Source organism: Diplotaxodon limnothrissa, linkage group LG13 (genome assembly GCF_057381915.1).
Source record: "Diplotaxodon limnothrissa isolate DT_005_m linkage group LG13, D_limnothrissa_male_GT1.1, whole genome shotgun sequence".
Taxonomy (NCBI): Eukaryota; Metazoa; Chordata; class Actinopteri; order Cichliformes; family Cichlidae; genus Diplotaxodon; species Diplotaxodon limnothrissa.
Window position 1 is genome coordinate 13,841,972 of NC_140608.1, and position 16,582 is coordinate 13,858,553.

Consider the following 16,582-nt stretch of genomic DNA (forward strand, 5'->3'; position numbering starts at 1 on the left):
ATGTCATATTGCTTTCGTCAGGCAAATCTCCCTCTGTTCAGGTTCAAGGTTTCAAGAAAAGAGATCAGCGTAGTCCACTGGGGGACTAACTCACTATTTAAATGGAATCAATTCGTTTATTATTGCAGTAGGAGATTATTTCCTGTTTCTTATTAAAATGTTCCTTCTTGAGCAGCCTTCTTGTGCTTCCTCTGAATTCCCCAATCCCCGTGTACATCATTAGTAGCTGTTAAAGCGGAACCTTCAATGAAGTCTGCAGCCTTGTTTTGTGCTTCTCCATTAGCTGGCAGCATTTGCTGATTCTTTTCAACGTTAGCAATTAAAACCCAAAATCTGCTGCCTATGTGTAAGCCATCTTAAAATCTACATAGGATTCAGGAAAGTCAAACAGCGTCTCAGTGCTGAGAATGTACTGCAGCCTAGTCATGCATCGTAGTCATGCATATGGAAAAGCAGGGGGTAATTCTATAGTAAAAGCAACACAGAGAAACATGCAAGTAGCAACTTCTTCTTCAGTAATGCCCCTAATGTTCATCTGGATCCCCAAACCCAAAGATCCAAATGCCATAAACCCCTAGCTTATTTTTAATTGGTGTGTGCAGCTTTAGTGAGTGACCCTGTGCGAAATGAACTGTACATAGACAACTTTCTATGCTCCCTATGAAATGCACAAAAGACAATGTGTTCTACTGAATGCAATCAAACAACAGATTAATGACTGTTTATCTAAAATATGAAGACACCGAGGGAAAAAGGTGGAATGGTGGTTGCTTGATAGAAACACGTAAGGTGTGTCTGTACAGCTACATTTATGAACTTTATGAATGAACGTGGAGTGCAGTGATAAGTCCAAGCGATTTACAGTATTTAGGAGGACTTATATTGCTATCTTTAAATTACTTTCCTCACACTTCCATATAAAAACTCAGGTATATGACTATAACCTTCTACGTTGCTGAGTCACTGAATACAACAAGTAGTCTTTCAAGCTGAGGATTAATTGGTGGCTTTTTTTTTTTAAATATAGGTATATAGTTACAATGTTTCTCTTAAAAAAAAGTTGTGCTCTTATTGTTTGGCTTTCTATTTCCGCCACTGGTTAGTGTGTGTTGGGTTGTGTGGCAGTAGTTTGCCGCCTTATGGCAACATTAGGACAGTTCCCTGTGCAAACAGTGGTTTCAGTACAGTATGTGGAAACTGCCTTGTTAACATGACAACTCAATAATAAATATCAGTGTATCAGCTGGCTCAGATACTATCTAAGGCCCTTGTTGGGTTTATAGTGACAAAATTCAAAAACAAGTTACAGTTTAAATGTTATGAATAAATGTTAACCTTGTGGATAGAGCTAACATATAAAAGAAGGATGTACCAGTAACTACAAAAGATGCACTGGTGCAAAGCTGGATAACTCAAATACTACTGTTTAGATCCGTCCAATCACGCTTTATACATCAAGTGGGCCAGGGTGGGACCTGAGTATTTTTGATGGCTACAGCAGATAAGATGGCTCAGTATCCTGAGAGTTGAAGGGGGTATACGAAGAGTTTGTAGTTAATGTAGTTAATCTTGTGAATGATAAAGAGGAAGAGGATGTGTGCGTCATCCCTCTTCCTACATGCCACTGTGCTAGCTCGTCACTGGCTGTTGCTCTGAACCTTCCTCCAAACTGTTTTCTTCATCCCGAGACTTTTTCCTCCTCTTGTTACCTAGAAACAGATGAGAACATGTTGTGAAAATGCAGCAGCTCTCATTTTTATAAAGACCAAAAGCATGATACTTGTACTACTTTTAAATTAAACTTGTCACAAACTAATATAACATCAGATGTACAGTACAGCAGAACTACAGCCTCAAATAAATAGATAAAAGTCATTGTGTTATATTGTATGTGATCCAGAATGGCTTAGTTGCATCTGGAGAATGAGCTTTGCAGGAAGCAGCAGGCTGTTGAGAAAGACGTAGCACATCACCTGTTGCTAAGATACACTCGGCACCGTCGCTATGTCTGACAGAAAAGTTGGGGCACATCTGACAGCATGTGTGGGAGTGCTGTCGCATTAGTGTTCATGACAAATGGCTTACTCACTCAATTTACGCAATAGCTTCTTGCCAATGTTCTCCTCAGAGCTGGACAGAGACAAAGAGCTTATGAAGGGAGAGGTGGATGGCTGAGACTCTGTAGGCACATCTGAGGGAGAAAGTTCGAGAGTGAAAGGGAGGGGGGTGCTACGTAGATACACGGCCCACACTAGGTGACAAGTTCTGCAAAAGATTTTGTAGAGTAGCTTTAAACTGAGATTCCTTAACTTGTGACGTAAGTAAAAAAAATGAACACATCCTCCACAGCTTGAAAACCAGGAAATACAGAGCTATATTCACGCTCTGGCCACTTTACTAGGTACACTTAGTACCATGTTGGACCCCCTCTTGCCTTCAGAACTGCCTTAATTCTTTATGGAATGATCATGATTACACCACCCAGTTGCTGCAGATTTGTTGACTCCACATCCACAATATGAATCTCCCATTCCATCACATCCAAATGGACCTCTATTGGATTCAGCTCTATGCTGGCCATTTGGGTACAGTGAACTCACTGTCATGTTCAGTAGAACAGTCTGACATCATTTGAGATTTGTGACATGTCACATTATCCTATAAACGTTGGTACTAAGGGGACCGGCCATTCTCCTCTGAACTCTGACATCAACAAGGCATTTTCTCCCAGAGAATCATCACTCACTGAATGTTTTCTCTTTTTCTGATCATCATTCATGGTTATGTAGGAAAATTCCAGGGGATCAGCAGTTTTTGGCACCAACAACCATGCAACACAAGTCACCTCTCTTCCCAATTCTGATGCTCAGGTTGTCCAGACATTGTCTACATGCCTAATTACTGCTACATGAAAAAATATTTGTGTTAAACAGAAACAGGTGTATCTAATAAAGTGACCAGTGAATGCATCTCTTTACTTATGGAAAAAAACGTTTTCTGGAAAAAAAAAAATTTTCATTTGAAGATGAAAAAATTAAATGTTTGATTGTTGGCTGTATTGAGTGGCACTCACCATCCTCTCCATGACTTTCTGGCCGGTCCTCATGGATATAGGGAATCTCATCCATGCGAAGGAACACGGTATCATTTGGACTTCTCTGCCCATCGGATTTACTGCCTGTAAAATGAAATTAAACAAGTAAACGAGAAGCAGCATATTTGTAACTCTACCTGAAGAGGGAGCTAGAGAGCTTAGTATTATTTAAGTGTTTTGGGGGCCTCCAAGAGGAGGCTGAATATTAAAAATAGTATCCAGTGTAGGATTAAAAGTAAAAAAGAGGACCTACAACTAGCAGAGGAAGTTTAATTCTTACATGGTAATTTAAAGCTGTAGACACTTTTTTTTTGACAACCAGAGTGGAGCCATCTGTCCGTGACATTTCTTAATGGAACTAACAAGCACACAAAAGTGGGTGACGGGCTACACACTGCATAAGACAGATGGTATGTGGGACCCCTTTAAGCTTCGAAACAAGTACAGATTGGTTGATGTCACATTTGAACGACTCCTGTGAGTGAGTCATTTTGAATATTTGCCGTTTGTGAGTCATTCTTTACGTCTGTCAGTGCCCTCCATAAATATGTTGAATGAATCCGATTCAAAGTGTTGAATTTCTGTGTTAAAGCTTTTCTCTGATTTCAAATATGAGGCCCAATGAAATGTTAATGCAAGTAAAAAAAACACCATCATTTCGCATCATTAGAGACAGTAAAAACCTCACAGAGATGGTAAAAGCAACAATCTGATACATTCTTAAAAAGAGTGAATGCACTGGTAACCTCAGCAACACCAAAAGGCCTAGCTGAAGAACAACTTTACATCATCTAACCAAGTCAAAAACTCTCTCGAGGAGGTTTTGTATCACTGTCAAAGCCTACAATCAAGAGACTTGTTCATGAATGGAAATTCAAGGGTTTACAACAAGGTGCAAAGCATCATTTACATTCCAGAATAGAAAGATCAGATTAGATTTTGCCAAAAAACCTCTAAAAGGGCCTGCACTGTGCTGAAAAAAAAAAAAAATCACTCGACCAGATGAAAACAAGATGAACTTGTATGGTTATGGTGGGAAGAGAAAAATGTGGAGAAGGAGAGAAAGGGCTCATGATCCAGAACATGCCACACTGTTTATCCGCTCATTATGTGCAAAAGCAACAAAGACTTTCTCCAGGTGAAGAAATTAGATAGTCTTCGACAGCCAAGTCAGTCACCTGATCTCAACTCATCAGTGCGTGATGAATGCAGAATGACCCACAAACAAGCAACAACCAGCTGCAGAAAAGGCCTGGTAGAGAATCTGAAGGGAGCAAACACATTTGGTAACGTTTGGCGTGTTCTAGGCAGCCAAGTTTTTTCATTTTTCAAGTATTAAAAACCTCTTTAAATTTATTTCAGCATGTCCAATTAGTTTTGAACCTCTGAAATTGGGAAAGTGTGTATAAAAATGACTGCAATTCTTAAACAGTTTGCGCACACGTTTTGTAAAACCCCTTGAAGTGAAGTTGAAAGTCTGCAGTTCAATCACATGTTGACTTACAGTCCACTGCAGTGGTGTACAGGGACAGAAGTCTTTGTACTGTATAAAATAAACTATTTGTTCCAAGTTATGTGCTGATTTCACACATGCATACTTATGAAGAAGTAGGGGACGATTAGAGGATGGAATTTTTATTATTATGAGCAGCTGATTTCATTTAATTTCTTAGTTTTGCCATAATTATTTATATAGCTCATCTTCAAATAACAACATGGGGAACATCAAGCTGTGTTTCCACATCACGGGCCATCAGTATGTTTGTTTAAAATAGTTAAATGAATCAATGGTGTTTCTTTAAAATTCTCTATCCCTGCTTTCAGATGCACAAACTTCAATTTGTGCATTTAAAGCTTGTTTTCCTCTTTGAAAGAAAATTTGACCAACACAAGGAAATTCCTCATACTTCAAGTTTAGGTGGTGTAAAAACCTGGTGCTGCCTGAGAAAAATCTCATAATAATAATGGATTGGATTTATATAGCGCTTTTCAAGGCACCCAAAGCGCTTTACAATGCCACTATTCATTCACTCTCGCATTCATACACTGGTGGAGGCAAGCTACGGTTGTAGCCACAGCTGCCCTGGGGCAGACTGACAGAAGCGAGGCTGCCATTTCGCGCCATCGGCCCCTCTGGCCAGCACCAGTAGGCAAGTAGGGTAAAGTGTCTTGCCCAAGGACACAACGACCAGGACAGAGAGCCCAGGGATCGAACCGGCGACCTTCCGGTTACAGATACGCTTCCCAATCCCCTGAGCCACGGTCGCCTCATGAACAAATTACAGTTTTTAGTTGACTTCTTGTTAAATAAAGGCATCTATATTACTTACGAACAATACGGTTTCTTTCATTGAGCTGCGAGGTGCTGCGAAGGCCACCATGGGGATGGAGATGTGCAAGGCGTGCCAGTCCCAGTCGAGTGTGTGTGTGCGTGAGGGGGAGGGCGATGCTGTGTGAGCGGGCCTCTGGGACCGGAGGCCTCCCTTTGCCATCAGTGTCCACCGCTTCTGGTGTCTGTGGGCTGCTGTCCATCCTGGTGGCCGTTAGGGCGTTGTGGTAGTGGTTTCTGGTGATCTGTGGGCCGCCAAGAAATCTGCCATTATCATCAGCGTTAGATCTGTGTGTGCAGCCACCGTTAAGAGTTGCGCATTTGGCCGAGAGGAAACGTGCACTGTGTTTAAGAAAAGGGAGGCGAGGTGAAGTGAGAGGGCACATGTATCATCTAAGGTTAAGATATTCATGCTTGAAAAGGAGCTCAATTATCCGCAGTGATTAGCGGAAAGAGGCTGTGTGGTGGGAGAGTTAGAGACAGGATGTCTGTGTTCAGTCAGAAACGGGGATCAGGACATATCAAAGGCAAATCCAGCAGCAGCGGAAGCATTTTTGGGAAATTTTAAGATTAAATGGAGGGAGCTTAAAAATTTTCTTCCTTTGTGGTCCCAAGTTTTTCCTTCAGTGCGCAGGAAATAAGAGATTTAATTTAGCCTATAATAACAGTGGTTTTCTTCATATTTTTCTGGGTTATGTGTGTGCAGCCGTCTGTAACCTTGATGATCTGCAGGTCTGTGAGCTGCCGGACTGAGTAGTCTGGTAAATAGACCCCTCCACCTGCAGTGAGCTGACCCACACTGCCTCCGCTCAGTAATGAATCCGACTGGTTCAGGCTGCTGGCCCGGGAGCTATACCTCTGACCTGAACAGAGCAGAAGAAGGAAACATATTTTGAGGTCTGTTTTTTTCTACATACATCATTTGTAAAGGTCAAAATCCTTAACCAGAATAAGCATAAAGAGTTCACACAAACAAGTCCAAGTTATAATGTCTTTTTCTTCTATATACCTCAACAAAATGTTCAATTGTCAGTTAGGAAAAAGTCTTGAGTTATATTTCTAAGCTCATTTTAGCAAATCTCATAACTCTCCTTCAAGTTTTAGTTATTCTTGAGGTACTTTAATTGTAGCTAACATAAATTATATTATTATTATACAATAAAACCATTGCATAATAATGTTTTTTTTAATCTCTTTCCTTCAGTGTTAAAAAGGTCCTCATTTAATGAGCCATTCATATGCAAAACAAATGATGAATAACCAGCAATCTGTCAAGAGAAATTAGGCACGATCTCAACAGTGCATGCCAGTCTTCCACATTTAATCAATCTGCTGTCACTACATTAAAGACACACACTGGCTCAGCTCCTTGGCTTAATCATCTTATTTCAGTGTAGCACAGCAGCCACGGGTAATGTCTTTGTCAGAAAAATAGGCTAAAAAAAGACTTCTAGGACTGATAAAAATTAAAAGCGTCAAAAATCGTTCTCATGATGTGATTCGTGTGTAACAACTTAAAAATACAGGCAAAAGTCAAAAACTGAGCCCTTGTGCTGCAACTTTTGCTCACACAGTGGGTGAAGTGGTCCAACAGGACCCTCCATGGTGCTGTATGCTGCACTGGCCACCCTCATCTTTTACCTCATGCTTGGAAAATGAAGTCATATTTGAACCCCAAATGCATTTTAAGTGACTCACTCTCTTGCTTTACAAGAGAGCAGTAAAATTGTATTTGAATAGTAACTGAGCATGCTTTACGGAAGGTCATGCAGGTCCTTTTAATTCATCTACACTGTTTTCTGCCTGTTTTTGTGTTCAGCACTGTCTAGTGTAATAGCGAGAAAAGCTATTTTTGTCAGTTCAATGCAGAGCGATGAGTCGGAAAGAGAGAAAAAAAAACTGTAAAAAGCTGCTCTTTTGAGATGTGATGATTGTGCAGCTGTTTGAGAGAAAATTCTGAAATGTCCTAAGTAGGGATTTTCAGATTTTTAATGAGGCCTCGCAAATAGCTTAAACTCACCCTGAACATCACACGTAAAAAATGTACACACTACCGCCACAAGAAACCAGGGAGAGAAAGCAAAAGACTTGCTCTGCAGTCTTAGCTGGATTTCATATAATCCTGTGCAGGTCATGTCCTTCCACTGGGAAATTCTCTGAAATCTCTTCTTTTAATTACTTACTTCCCACGGCTGCTGCTGCTCAGCAGGCTGACACTATACAGACACAGGGTGGCATTAAGGCAGGAAATACACTTCACCTCCCCCAATGCACTGCATGTTTTCATCATGCGAGATCCTTCAAAATTACTCATCCATATTGCTTCATATTTCCAGTGAATTACCAATAGGCAGTGGTGGGATGACCGCTGGCATGCCATAGTAGGAAAATGCTCCGTTTTCAAACCGAAGAGCCTCTTTTCCTATCTCCACCTCCACCCGTCCCTGCAAGATTAACACAGCCATTTACATGGATTAGGTTTGAGCACTGCGCTAATAATGTGAACAGTCAATTGATTACTCATCTAATGGAGCGTCCCACGCAGGGAAAAATGCACATTCAAATGCAAATTCACTGCCAGAACAATGCTGAGCACACAGATAATTGTTGCTTGCTTCCTAATTCTTATTCAAACCCTTTTTTTTTATCAGTTTAGAAGTACCTGCAGGATCAGGATGAAGTAGTCAACAGGTTTGTTTCTCTGGAAGAGGTAGTGTTGAGGAGCGTGCTTGTTCTTGGGGTCGAACTTTAGGTCCTGCACAACGCTGGGATGTTTGATCAGTCGCAGCAAGATCTTTTCTGACAGGTGACACGGCCTGAAGGGCTCCACCTCTGTTGTGAAACAACACAAGTCAAGGGAGAAACACCACGTCCCCTGGCCTTTGTTCTCATGTTATTTGCAAATGCTTAGCATTCAGCTCATGGAGACAAACACACAAATGCTACCTGTAGCCAAAAAACGGTGTGTTGCAAGCAACAGTTGGGCCGAGATCTTCACCTTCAGCTCATTTTCTGCCACTTTGAAGATAGAGAAGTCCTGCTGTTTCCTTTCATGGTTGGACACGCGCCTTTTTGTGCGATTATCAGCTATGAACAGAAACAAATCCGAGAAAGTGCGTAAAAAAATGTAGCATTTTCTCTGATGATAGGTTAGAGAAGCTAAAGAGTTCTAACCTCATTAATTAGGTTTAATTACTTAATGTGCCATATATGCAGAGCGAGGTCATTGTTTTTGTTTGCACTATAATTAATTAGGAACTACTCTGATGTGGCACTAATTAATTGGTGCACTTCTATATCCAGCATGCTTAGTATATTCATCTAAAGCTGTACAGAGCTGGAGATTATCCAGTGCTGTAACCTCTGACTGATAAATTGGCTTATCCTCTGCAGAGTATTATATATATATATATATATTTATATATTTTTCATTAAATGCATTATTGCTACAATATTATTTCTAGAACAGCTGGGTTCATGAAAAAACTGTATGACAAAGCTCGAAGAGATTAGGTCCCTCGTGCTATATATAAACACACAAACATTATATGCAGACACACAGGTGCACCACTCACAGAAACTGCTTTAGACACTGTATATAATTTCAACTGCAGCACACTTATATTATATCTTTCTGTCTTCTGAGAGCAGGGACTGCTGTGAAAATGTACAGGAGAATAACAAAGGAAACTAAAATTCAGTGAGCGAAAGCAGGTGCAGACTGGACTAGATATGAAATGAAGGGAGCTTTGCATTTGAATTCATTTGAATCCGTGGAGAGTGTTTCCAGCCAATTAAAAAATAAGGGGATTATGGCGATTATCTGAAGAGACTGGGTCATTTAGTCACATTATTTAATTAAGAATTAGGAAGGAGCTGGGAACAACAGGGGAGAGAAGGTGGAACCAATAGCGGGATGAGAAAATAGCAAAGTAGATGGACCACAAAAAACCCCATTCCATTCCAACCCATTCACAATTCATACTACAGCATTATTAGTTGCAGTCCTAATAACTGGTATGGGAATTTATGCTGATTATCTGGGCATTTTCCAGTGACTGCTGGAGAGCACAAAGCTGAACAAAATGTGACAGCTGCTGCAATAAATTAAGCGAAAATCTTCTCAGTAGGGGAGCTGGAAGCAATAAGATAGCCCTGATGCAGAGCTTCATAAACACTATGTTTATACATACTGTACAGATCTGTCTCATCCACAATCTCAGACTTGATGATCTCCTCTATAACGTCCTCAAGGGTGACGATGCCCATCACTTCATAGAAGGGGTCTCCCTCGCCTTCGCTGTTCACCCGCTGCACCACTGCGAGGTGGGACTTTCCTGCAGTCATCAGAAAAGAGAAGAGGACAGGTTAGAATGTTTTCAAAATGGGAGCTCGGGCTAAAAACTGCTCGTGCAATGTGCTGAGAGGCAAAGTGAGCAGATAAAAATAACTCCAGTCAACAGCCTCCAACTGGCTCTGTGCAGTCAAGATGAAAATCAGCATTAATTCACCAACTAAAAGCCTGAGGGATCTATCCCAGAGGTTAAATTGAAAATGACTTCAATGCCAGACTTGCCCTTGTTTGTGTTCTCAGACAAAAAGAAAGTGGACATTGGGGGATTAGTCTCCAGACACTTTGACAGTTGGAAGACTTGGCTTCCTTACGTAAACACAGAGATTACACAATCAGTCTGGGGATGCCTGCATCTGCTGAATAAACTGCCCATGCTGCTGCCGCCTCGGTAAACACTCATGCCCACACGTACACACACCCACAGCACATCTGTACACATCCATGAGCAAACCGAGGGCTCACTGCGACTGTGTTTAGCTGAACGCGACAAGCCTGTCGGACACAATGACGTAGCTCGCCAGCATCATCCTTGCAACAACTCGATAGAGCGAATGTGACAAGAAGTCAACGCCGCAACCAAACTTGAACATACAAGGACAGAAAAGTTTAAAAAAAAAAAAATTATCAACACAAACAAGTTGCTCTATATTGATATTTTTTTTTATTATCATTATTTTCTGTTCCACTCACTTAAAAATCAGATATGTTGAAATATGCTGAACTCATCAGTCTGTTCTGCTTTCATCAACACGAGTTAGTCTGGTGACCAAATAAGTTACCTAACCAAAATGATGTCACTAGACCACAGGTTCCAACAGACACATGAAAAAGTCTCCAGCCTCACTTTGAATAAAATCTGTGGCTCAAATAAGATGGGCCGATTTAGGGGATCACCGCCAAGGGATAAAATGGATCAAATGCTTTAATCCACTGCAACAAGAGAAAAAAAAAATCTGATTGACTGACTGGCAGTCATATCCAAACATGAACCTCTGGGTTGTGAGGGATTGACTGAGATGGTGAGGTTGCACTCACTCAGGTCTATGTCTCTGCAGAGCTCAGGTGAGTCAGCGACGGATTTGCTCTCAGCTGCTGATGTGCCTGGGCACCGCATTACATCATTCATATGTTACATAATACTCTTGCAGAATGACGCACACTTACTCACACACGCAGACACACATGCCCGGAGCAAAACTGGGTCCTCCATGGTTGTCCCTTTTGCAAAACGTTTCTCCTCTACCACTTTCTGTGGCTCCGTCAGTCTATGTTAGAAAACTGTGTTTTAGATTGTGCATGTTTGTACCTATTTCTATCTGCTTATTTAACCACAGCATTAAAGCCAAAATGAGATCTGGAATAAAATATTTCATTTTATGTCTCCGGAGCAGTAATTTTCCTCTACACTGGTGCACAAACAGCTTATGAAAACAGTTGGTTTAAACTGTGTCTACCTTCTGTGGTTTGTTAATTGAGTCTGAGCCTATTTTTTGTAGTGTAGTTGCGGCGTTGACTTCTTGTGACATTCACTCTATTGAGTCGTTGCAGGGATGATGCTGTATTAAAGTGGCTTATTTTCCAAAATATGTGTAATTGAATCTATTCGGTTCTGTTTTTAGATACAAGTCTTTACTTTGTGTGTGTGTGTGTGTATATATATATATATACACACACACATGATAAATGTATTATAAATCTATATAATGTTGTTTAGAGTTCAACCAAAAGCAATATTAAAAGGAAAAACCTATTATCTTTAATGCATTCTAGTAAAATTTATAATGCAGTGTTTTTATAGGGGTGCTGCTACTATTACTTAAGAATAATATAAGAATAATAACCTTGCCTTTTCCTAATAAAAATCTAATATTTACAGCAGCATAAAACACTGGCTGCAAAAGCCTAAATGTATAAATGGAAGTCTGCTCTGTTCAGGTTTCGTACATCAGCTCAGTCAATTTGATTGCCAAATGCTTTACATTGAGCAGGCTTGCATCAATATACGAGCAACTGTTTGGGAATGTAATCCTCTTATAGTGTACTTTCCAAGGGTTGGATGTTCACAAATAATATGAACGATAACATAATAATTGTCATATTTAAAATCTTTTGCAGCCTGAAGGCTCTGACCCACAAACACAAGAAGGTGCCATGGTAAAGCTTTCCAGGATTTTACTGCAGCCATCTTCAAACGAGCCATACTCATTGTGAAGTCTTACTATTTTTATTCTGGTCTTCAGGAATCAGTTGATTCTGCTTATTGGTAGCTAAGGATATCCCACCTCTTCACCCTGAAAATTTCTTTGTTGTCATGTGTTTAGAATAACCGTCCTGTTGCATGATAAAAATTCACCCTGAGAGTTTTGATGCGTATGATTCAGAGTGAGCAGGCTACTTATCCTGGCCCTTCACCAGCAGAATGAATAAATAGACAGTTATAAATAAAAGCCAGCGTGCCTGTTCATTTGGCAGCCATACACACCCAAGCCATAAGAGCAATACCACTATGCTTGACATATGAGGTGGTATGCTTTGACTCATGAACTGTTTCTTTTTATTCTCTGGTATTTCCTCTTTCATTTGGATAGAGCCTGATGTTTATTTCAACAATCCTTAGGATTTGCTTTCCACGACTCCCCCGGCCTTCCTTTTGTATGTTTTTGTAAAGTGCATTCCATCTTTTTTATTTTAGATGTTTGCAGAATTTTGTATCTCGTGTTGAATTGTCTGAGGTTGTGGTCATTAAGTATTCTCTTTGTTGATGGCTGACAAAGAAAAACATGCCTCTAAAGAACACTGTAGAAAGCATTTTTGAGTTGCTGTGCAATCATAAAGGGGGGTTTTCTTCAGCATGAACATCCACAAGAAAAGCAGCTTCTTTGCTATCGATTTTGGAAAGACTTATATTTGTCTGATAGATTTTTACTTGTTTGATTGCATTATCTTTTCACTTGCTCTGTCACCTTTTTACCAAACAACTTTAAAAAATAAAAAAGATAATTGTAGCTGAGACTGGAGAATCTTTCTATTTCAACTTGAATGTTTATGAGGCCTGAAAAACTGAAAAATGCTAACTGTCTGCATGGCTAAGTTCTCCATTCAACAGTATGTTTGCAGACGATAGTATCTTCCTGGTGACATTTCCATTCTTTACTCTAACACAGACCTCACCTCTGCCCACCAACCATCTCAGTGAGACATCATCACAGCTTCCAGCCAGGCTTCCTGACCAGCAGGAGGCTTTTAGCCATGAAAGCAAAGTCGGAGGGAGGTGAGAGAGGAAGGGAAAGGTTGGAGCTGAATTTTTCATGGTTGCTCTGCAGGGTTGGTTGGCGATGACCTACAGAGTGGAAGGAACTTCAAAGTCACAGTGGGCTGACAATTAAGTGTGCACAAATAATTTAAAGGTGAAACCAGGCTTCACACCCAAGAGAGACACACAAGCGATGCTGACACACATGTGGGTCAAGTGTGAGCTCATGGATCACTTGTGCCAGACCAAAGCTATATTTCATAATCCCAGGCAAGGTGAAGTGTAGTGGACCTCCTGAACTGTAAGTGGCAACATAATTCATTATCTTGCCAAGGCCAGCTGCATTCAGCAGACATGTATTGCCCTTTCTTTGTCTATAAAACAGATTTCCTTGCATAACAGCTGTGGCAGTGTGTCTTTATTTTACAATGTGACACTTTCAGTCGAGGAGTCAGAGGTTTTTGCTACTGAGCGCTAAATCTGAATCATATTTAATGTTATCAAGACTGAACATAGTCCCTAAAGAGAGGCAATGCACTTTTCCTCTATAGTAAACTGATGTTATCACTGCATGTGCGGCAATGCTGTCAATTCACTTATCAGCAAAGATGGCTATCAGAGAAGAGAGAAAGATGAATTCTGGTGTAGGCAAATCGTGCAAAATTCCTTTTTTGATACAGTTTAGCATTTCAAGCATTTTAAGTGAGGAGCCGATAACTGATACTTGCATAGAAATGGGTACCGAGCCTGGGGCCAGATGAAGTTCACAGTGTTGTCATGGGAAGGCGACTTAAATCTCTCTCATCACATAAATTCTTAAGATAACCCTATTATGGTAGCCTCTAAACTCTAGCTGAACCAAACACACTGTGTGACACAGTATCAGATTTCACATATGTCTCTCACTGCTCTGGGGATCAAAGGGCTTTACTGGCAGGCCCACTTTGAGCCAATGGGCTGATGTATACATTGACTTCTGGACTGAAAATGTAGTTCTTAAGTGCACAGTCACTTCAAAGAACATTTAACTCCTAACTGGTGGGAGGTTGCTTTAAAACATATGGCGCCTCACATGCTCAGCTGACTTCTTACTCATAAGTTGTGTAGAGGTCCTAGACAGGACACACAGGGAGATATGAAGACTGCAGAGACCAAACCTCTGATATGATTTAAAGTGAAGTGAGTTACCTCTCTTAAATTCCTCCAGCATCACGTCCAGCTTGGTGTCACTGAAGACGCAGTGCATGGGATGCTTGTAAAACTGAGTAATTGTTTTCAAAGGAGTGCAATCGTCAGGATCCACAAAGGCTAAATCTTTGACAAAAAGGATGTCTACAATGTTGGACCTTTCGTTCTCATAAACAGGGATGCGTGTGAAACCGCTCTGCATCACATCCGACATGGTGCAGAAGTCCAGCGCAGCATCTGAGGACAGCATGTAACAGTCTGACAGCGGTGTCAGCACATCCTCTACGGTCTTGGTCCTAAGCTCCAGGGCTCCCTGGATAATGTTGAGCTCCTCTTTGACCAGGTCGTGGTAGGGGTCTGTGACACGCAGCATGGCCACCAGTTTCTCCCTCGTGTAAAAGTTGCTGATCTCTTGGTGCAGCATAATGTCCAGAATCTTGGAGACCGGGTAGGCGATGGGGAAAAATATCAGCATCAACAGGCGGGTCGCGCACAGGGTCTTGGATGCGATGGCGAGACTGTGCCTGGATGCCACCGAGTGAGGTAAAATCTCGCCAATAAAAAATATCCCCAAAGTGCATGAGGCAGTGGAGAGAGCGGTCATTCCTAAGATCTGGCACATCCACACCACAAAACACGTGTTTGTAAGCACGTTACCCAGCACCACAGTGCAAAGGATGTAGTTGCCATGTTTACGCACTGACTCTATTTTTCGCGCGTATTTCTGTTCTTTCTCTGTGCCGCTGTTCTGCAGGACCCGCAACTCGACCGGGTCCAGAGACAGCATGCTAATATTCAGCCCGCTGCACAGAGCAGACAGCCCCAACAAGAGCACAGAGACTCCTGCCTGCAGCCAAGCATCTGCCTCTGGAGGTCTCTCCACCACCGCCAACCAGAAGTCTTTGGTGCTCAAGTGCTCCCATTTCACTCCATCGAACGCGCACATGGAGTAGTATTTGATCACCTCGTCTCTGCGCAGGTCTTTGGCGAGCAGCTCCACTAAGACTGAGTTATGACTTGAGGTGGATCTGAAGGAACCCAGCAGCTCGATGTCTGAGCTCCGGGCATTCTCCTCTTCGCATGGATTCCCCCTGGACAGAAGCGGACTTTCTGCATCTCCACTGTCCCCACCTGGTTCTTCTATAAACGCGATCCACGGGGCGGCAGGTGCTGCGTCCGGTCTGCCGCTGATGTTCAGGCTGTTGGGATTTTCGGTACCTGGAGAAGCGGAGTAGTAAACCCTCAGCATGAAGCGGGTCCCCTCGATAGCCCTCAGTATCCCGTCCTGCACGGACAGTTCTCCGCTCTGGGTGTCTTCAGGCCGGACGCCGAGCAGCGCCGTTGTCTTGGCCGGCAGGGAGGAGATGGTGACGGTAAGAAAGAGGAGGGAGAGCCGGCGCGGATGCAGGATGCTGCAGAGAGCATCCGCAGCATCCGCAGCCATCATGCTGAATGAGCCGCTGAAGGACACGGGAGAACTGGGTCACGTGGTTTGCGGATGGGATGGATGGAGCAGCTGGGTAACATGGAGAGAGAGAGAGAGAGAGAGAGAGAGAGAGAGAGAGAGAGAGAGAGAGGAATTCAAGTGTGTGTTTGTGAGCTGGCACCTTAAATATAAATGACAAATCCTGACGTAAGCCTCGCTTATTTGCTTTCTGCTGCTTTCTATAAATAGAAAGCAGGAAATGCCCAATCATTTATGATTCATGCGATAGAGCCCCTACAGCTACGCCAGAGGAAGATATTTACTTGCTAAATAGTAGAGATATACAAGCTGAATACAAAAAAGAAACTAAATGAGAAAAACTGGGATGTGTATCAAGTAAGCAAATGAATAGAAAGAAATGCTGCGTTGTGTTGTGTGCCAGTTTGTGCGTTAGTGCAGAGCTCAGACTTCATTATTATTTTTAGTAATTTTTTCATTTACAATTTTAAACTCCCCACTAGATGGCAGCATCGCCACCTGTTTTCGGTGCAGTACAGTTTGAAAAACTTTCAGGCTTTCAGGATAAACACATAAATGTAATGTGTTTCTAAAATCTCTGTTATAATAGTTTGTGTTTCAGTAACCGCATCCCTTAACAAATTAAAACAAAGTGTCGCTGTATCTAAATCTACTTTAAAAGAACACTCACACATTTCATATATATGTAAATATATATGTATATATTATAGATATCACTTTTAACTTCTATACGCTTTGGAAATATTAGCCTCTGTTTAAAGATTATATGACAAGGAACAACGTTTTACTGACTTTCATGACGTTTAAATGTTGACATGAAGAGGATTGTTCTTGTTTGTTCGTTTGGTATTTTTTGTAAAAACAAACTAAGTTGCAAATAAATAATTACAATCAAGTCC

At 41.5% G+C, this 16,582-nt stretch overlaps 1 protein-coding gene across 1 annotated transcript; it reads right to left on the reverse strand.

The window, feature by feature from the left end:
- Nucleotides 1-1,629: 1,629 nt before the first annotated feature.
- cnnm1 (cyclin and CBS domain divalent metal cation transport mediator 1) lies at nt 1,630-15,683 on the reverse strand. The gene is made up of 10 exons (XM_085369277.1): nt 14,219-15,683; nt 9,617-9,760; nt 8,370-8,510; nt 8,086-8,255; nt 7,768-7,867; nt 6,141-6,286; nt 5,425-5,668; nt 3,074-3,178; nt 2,090-2,191; nt 1,630-1,709 (listed from the first exon to the last, which is right to left on the reverse strand). Exons 1-10 carry the CDS (start codon nt 15,663-15,665, stop codon nt 1,630-1,632), a joined length of 2,679 nt encoding a protein of 892 aa, XP_085225403.1. The 5' UTR covers nt 15,666-15,683.
- Between the last annotated feature and the right edge of the window lie 899 nt (nt 15,684-16,582).

Bases quoted from the DNA above. Each gene is read 5' to 3' on its own strand.
- cnnm1 (XM_085369277.1), bottom strand. From the start codon at position 15,665: ATGATGGCTGCGGATGCTGCGGATGCTCTCTGCAGCATCCTGCATCCG. The intron at 6,287-7,767 runs GTAATTCACTGG...TGCTCTGTTCAG, and splicing joins CATCCCACCACTGCCTATTG to GTCAGAGGTATAGCTCCCGG. The intron at 3,179-5,424 runs GTAAGTAATATA...TTCATTTTACAG, and splicing joins TGAAAGAAACCGTATTGTTC to GCAGTAAATCCGATGGGCAG.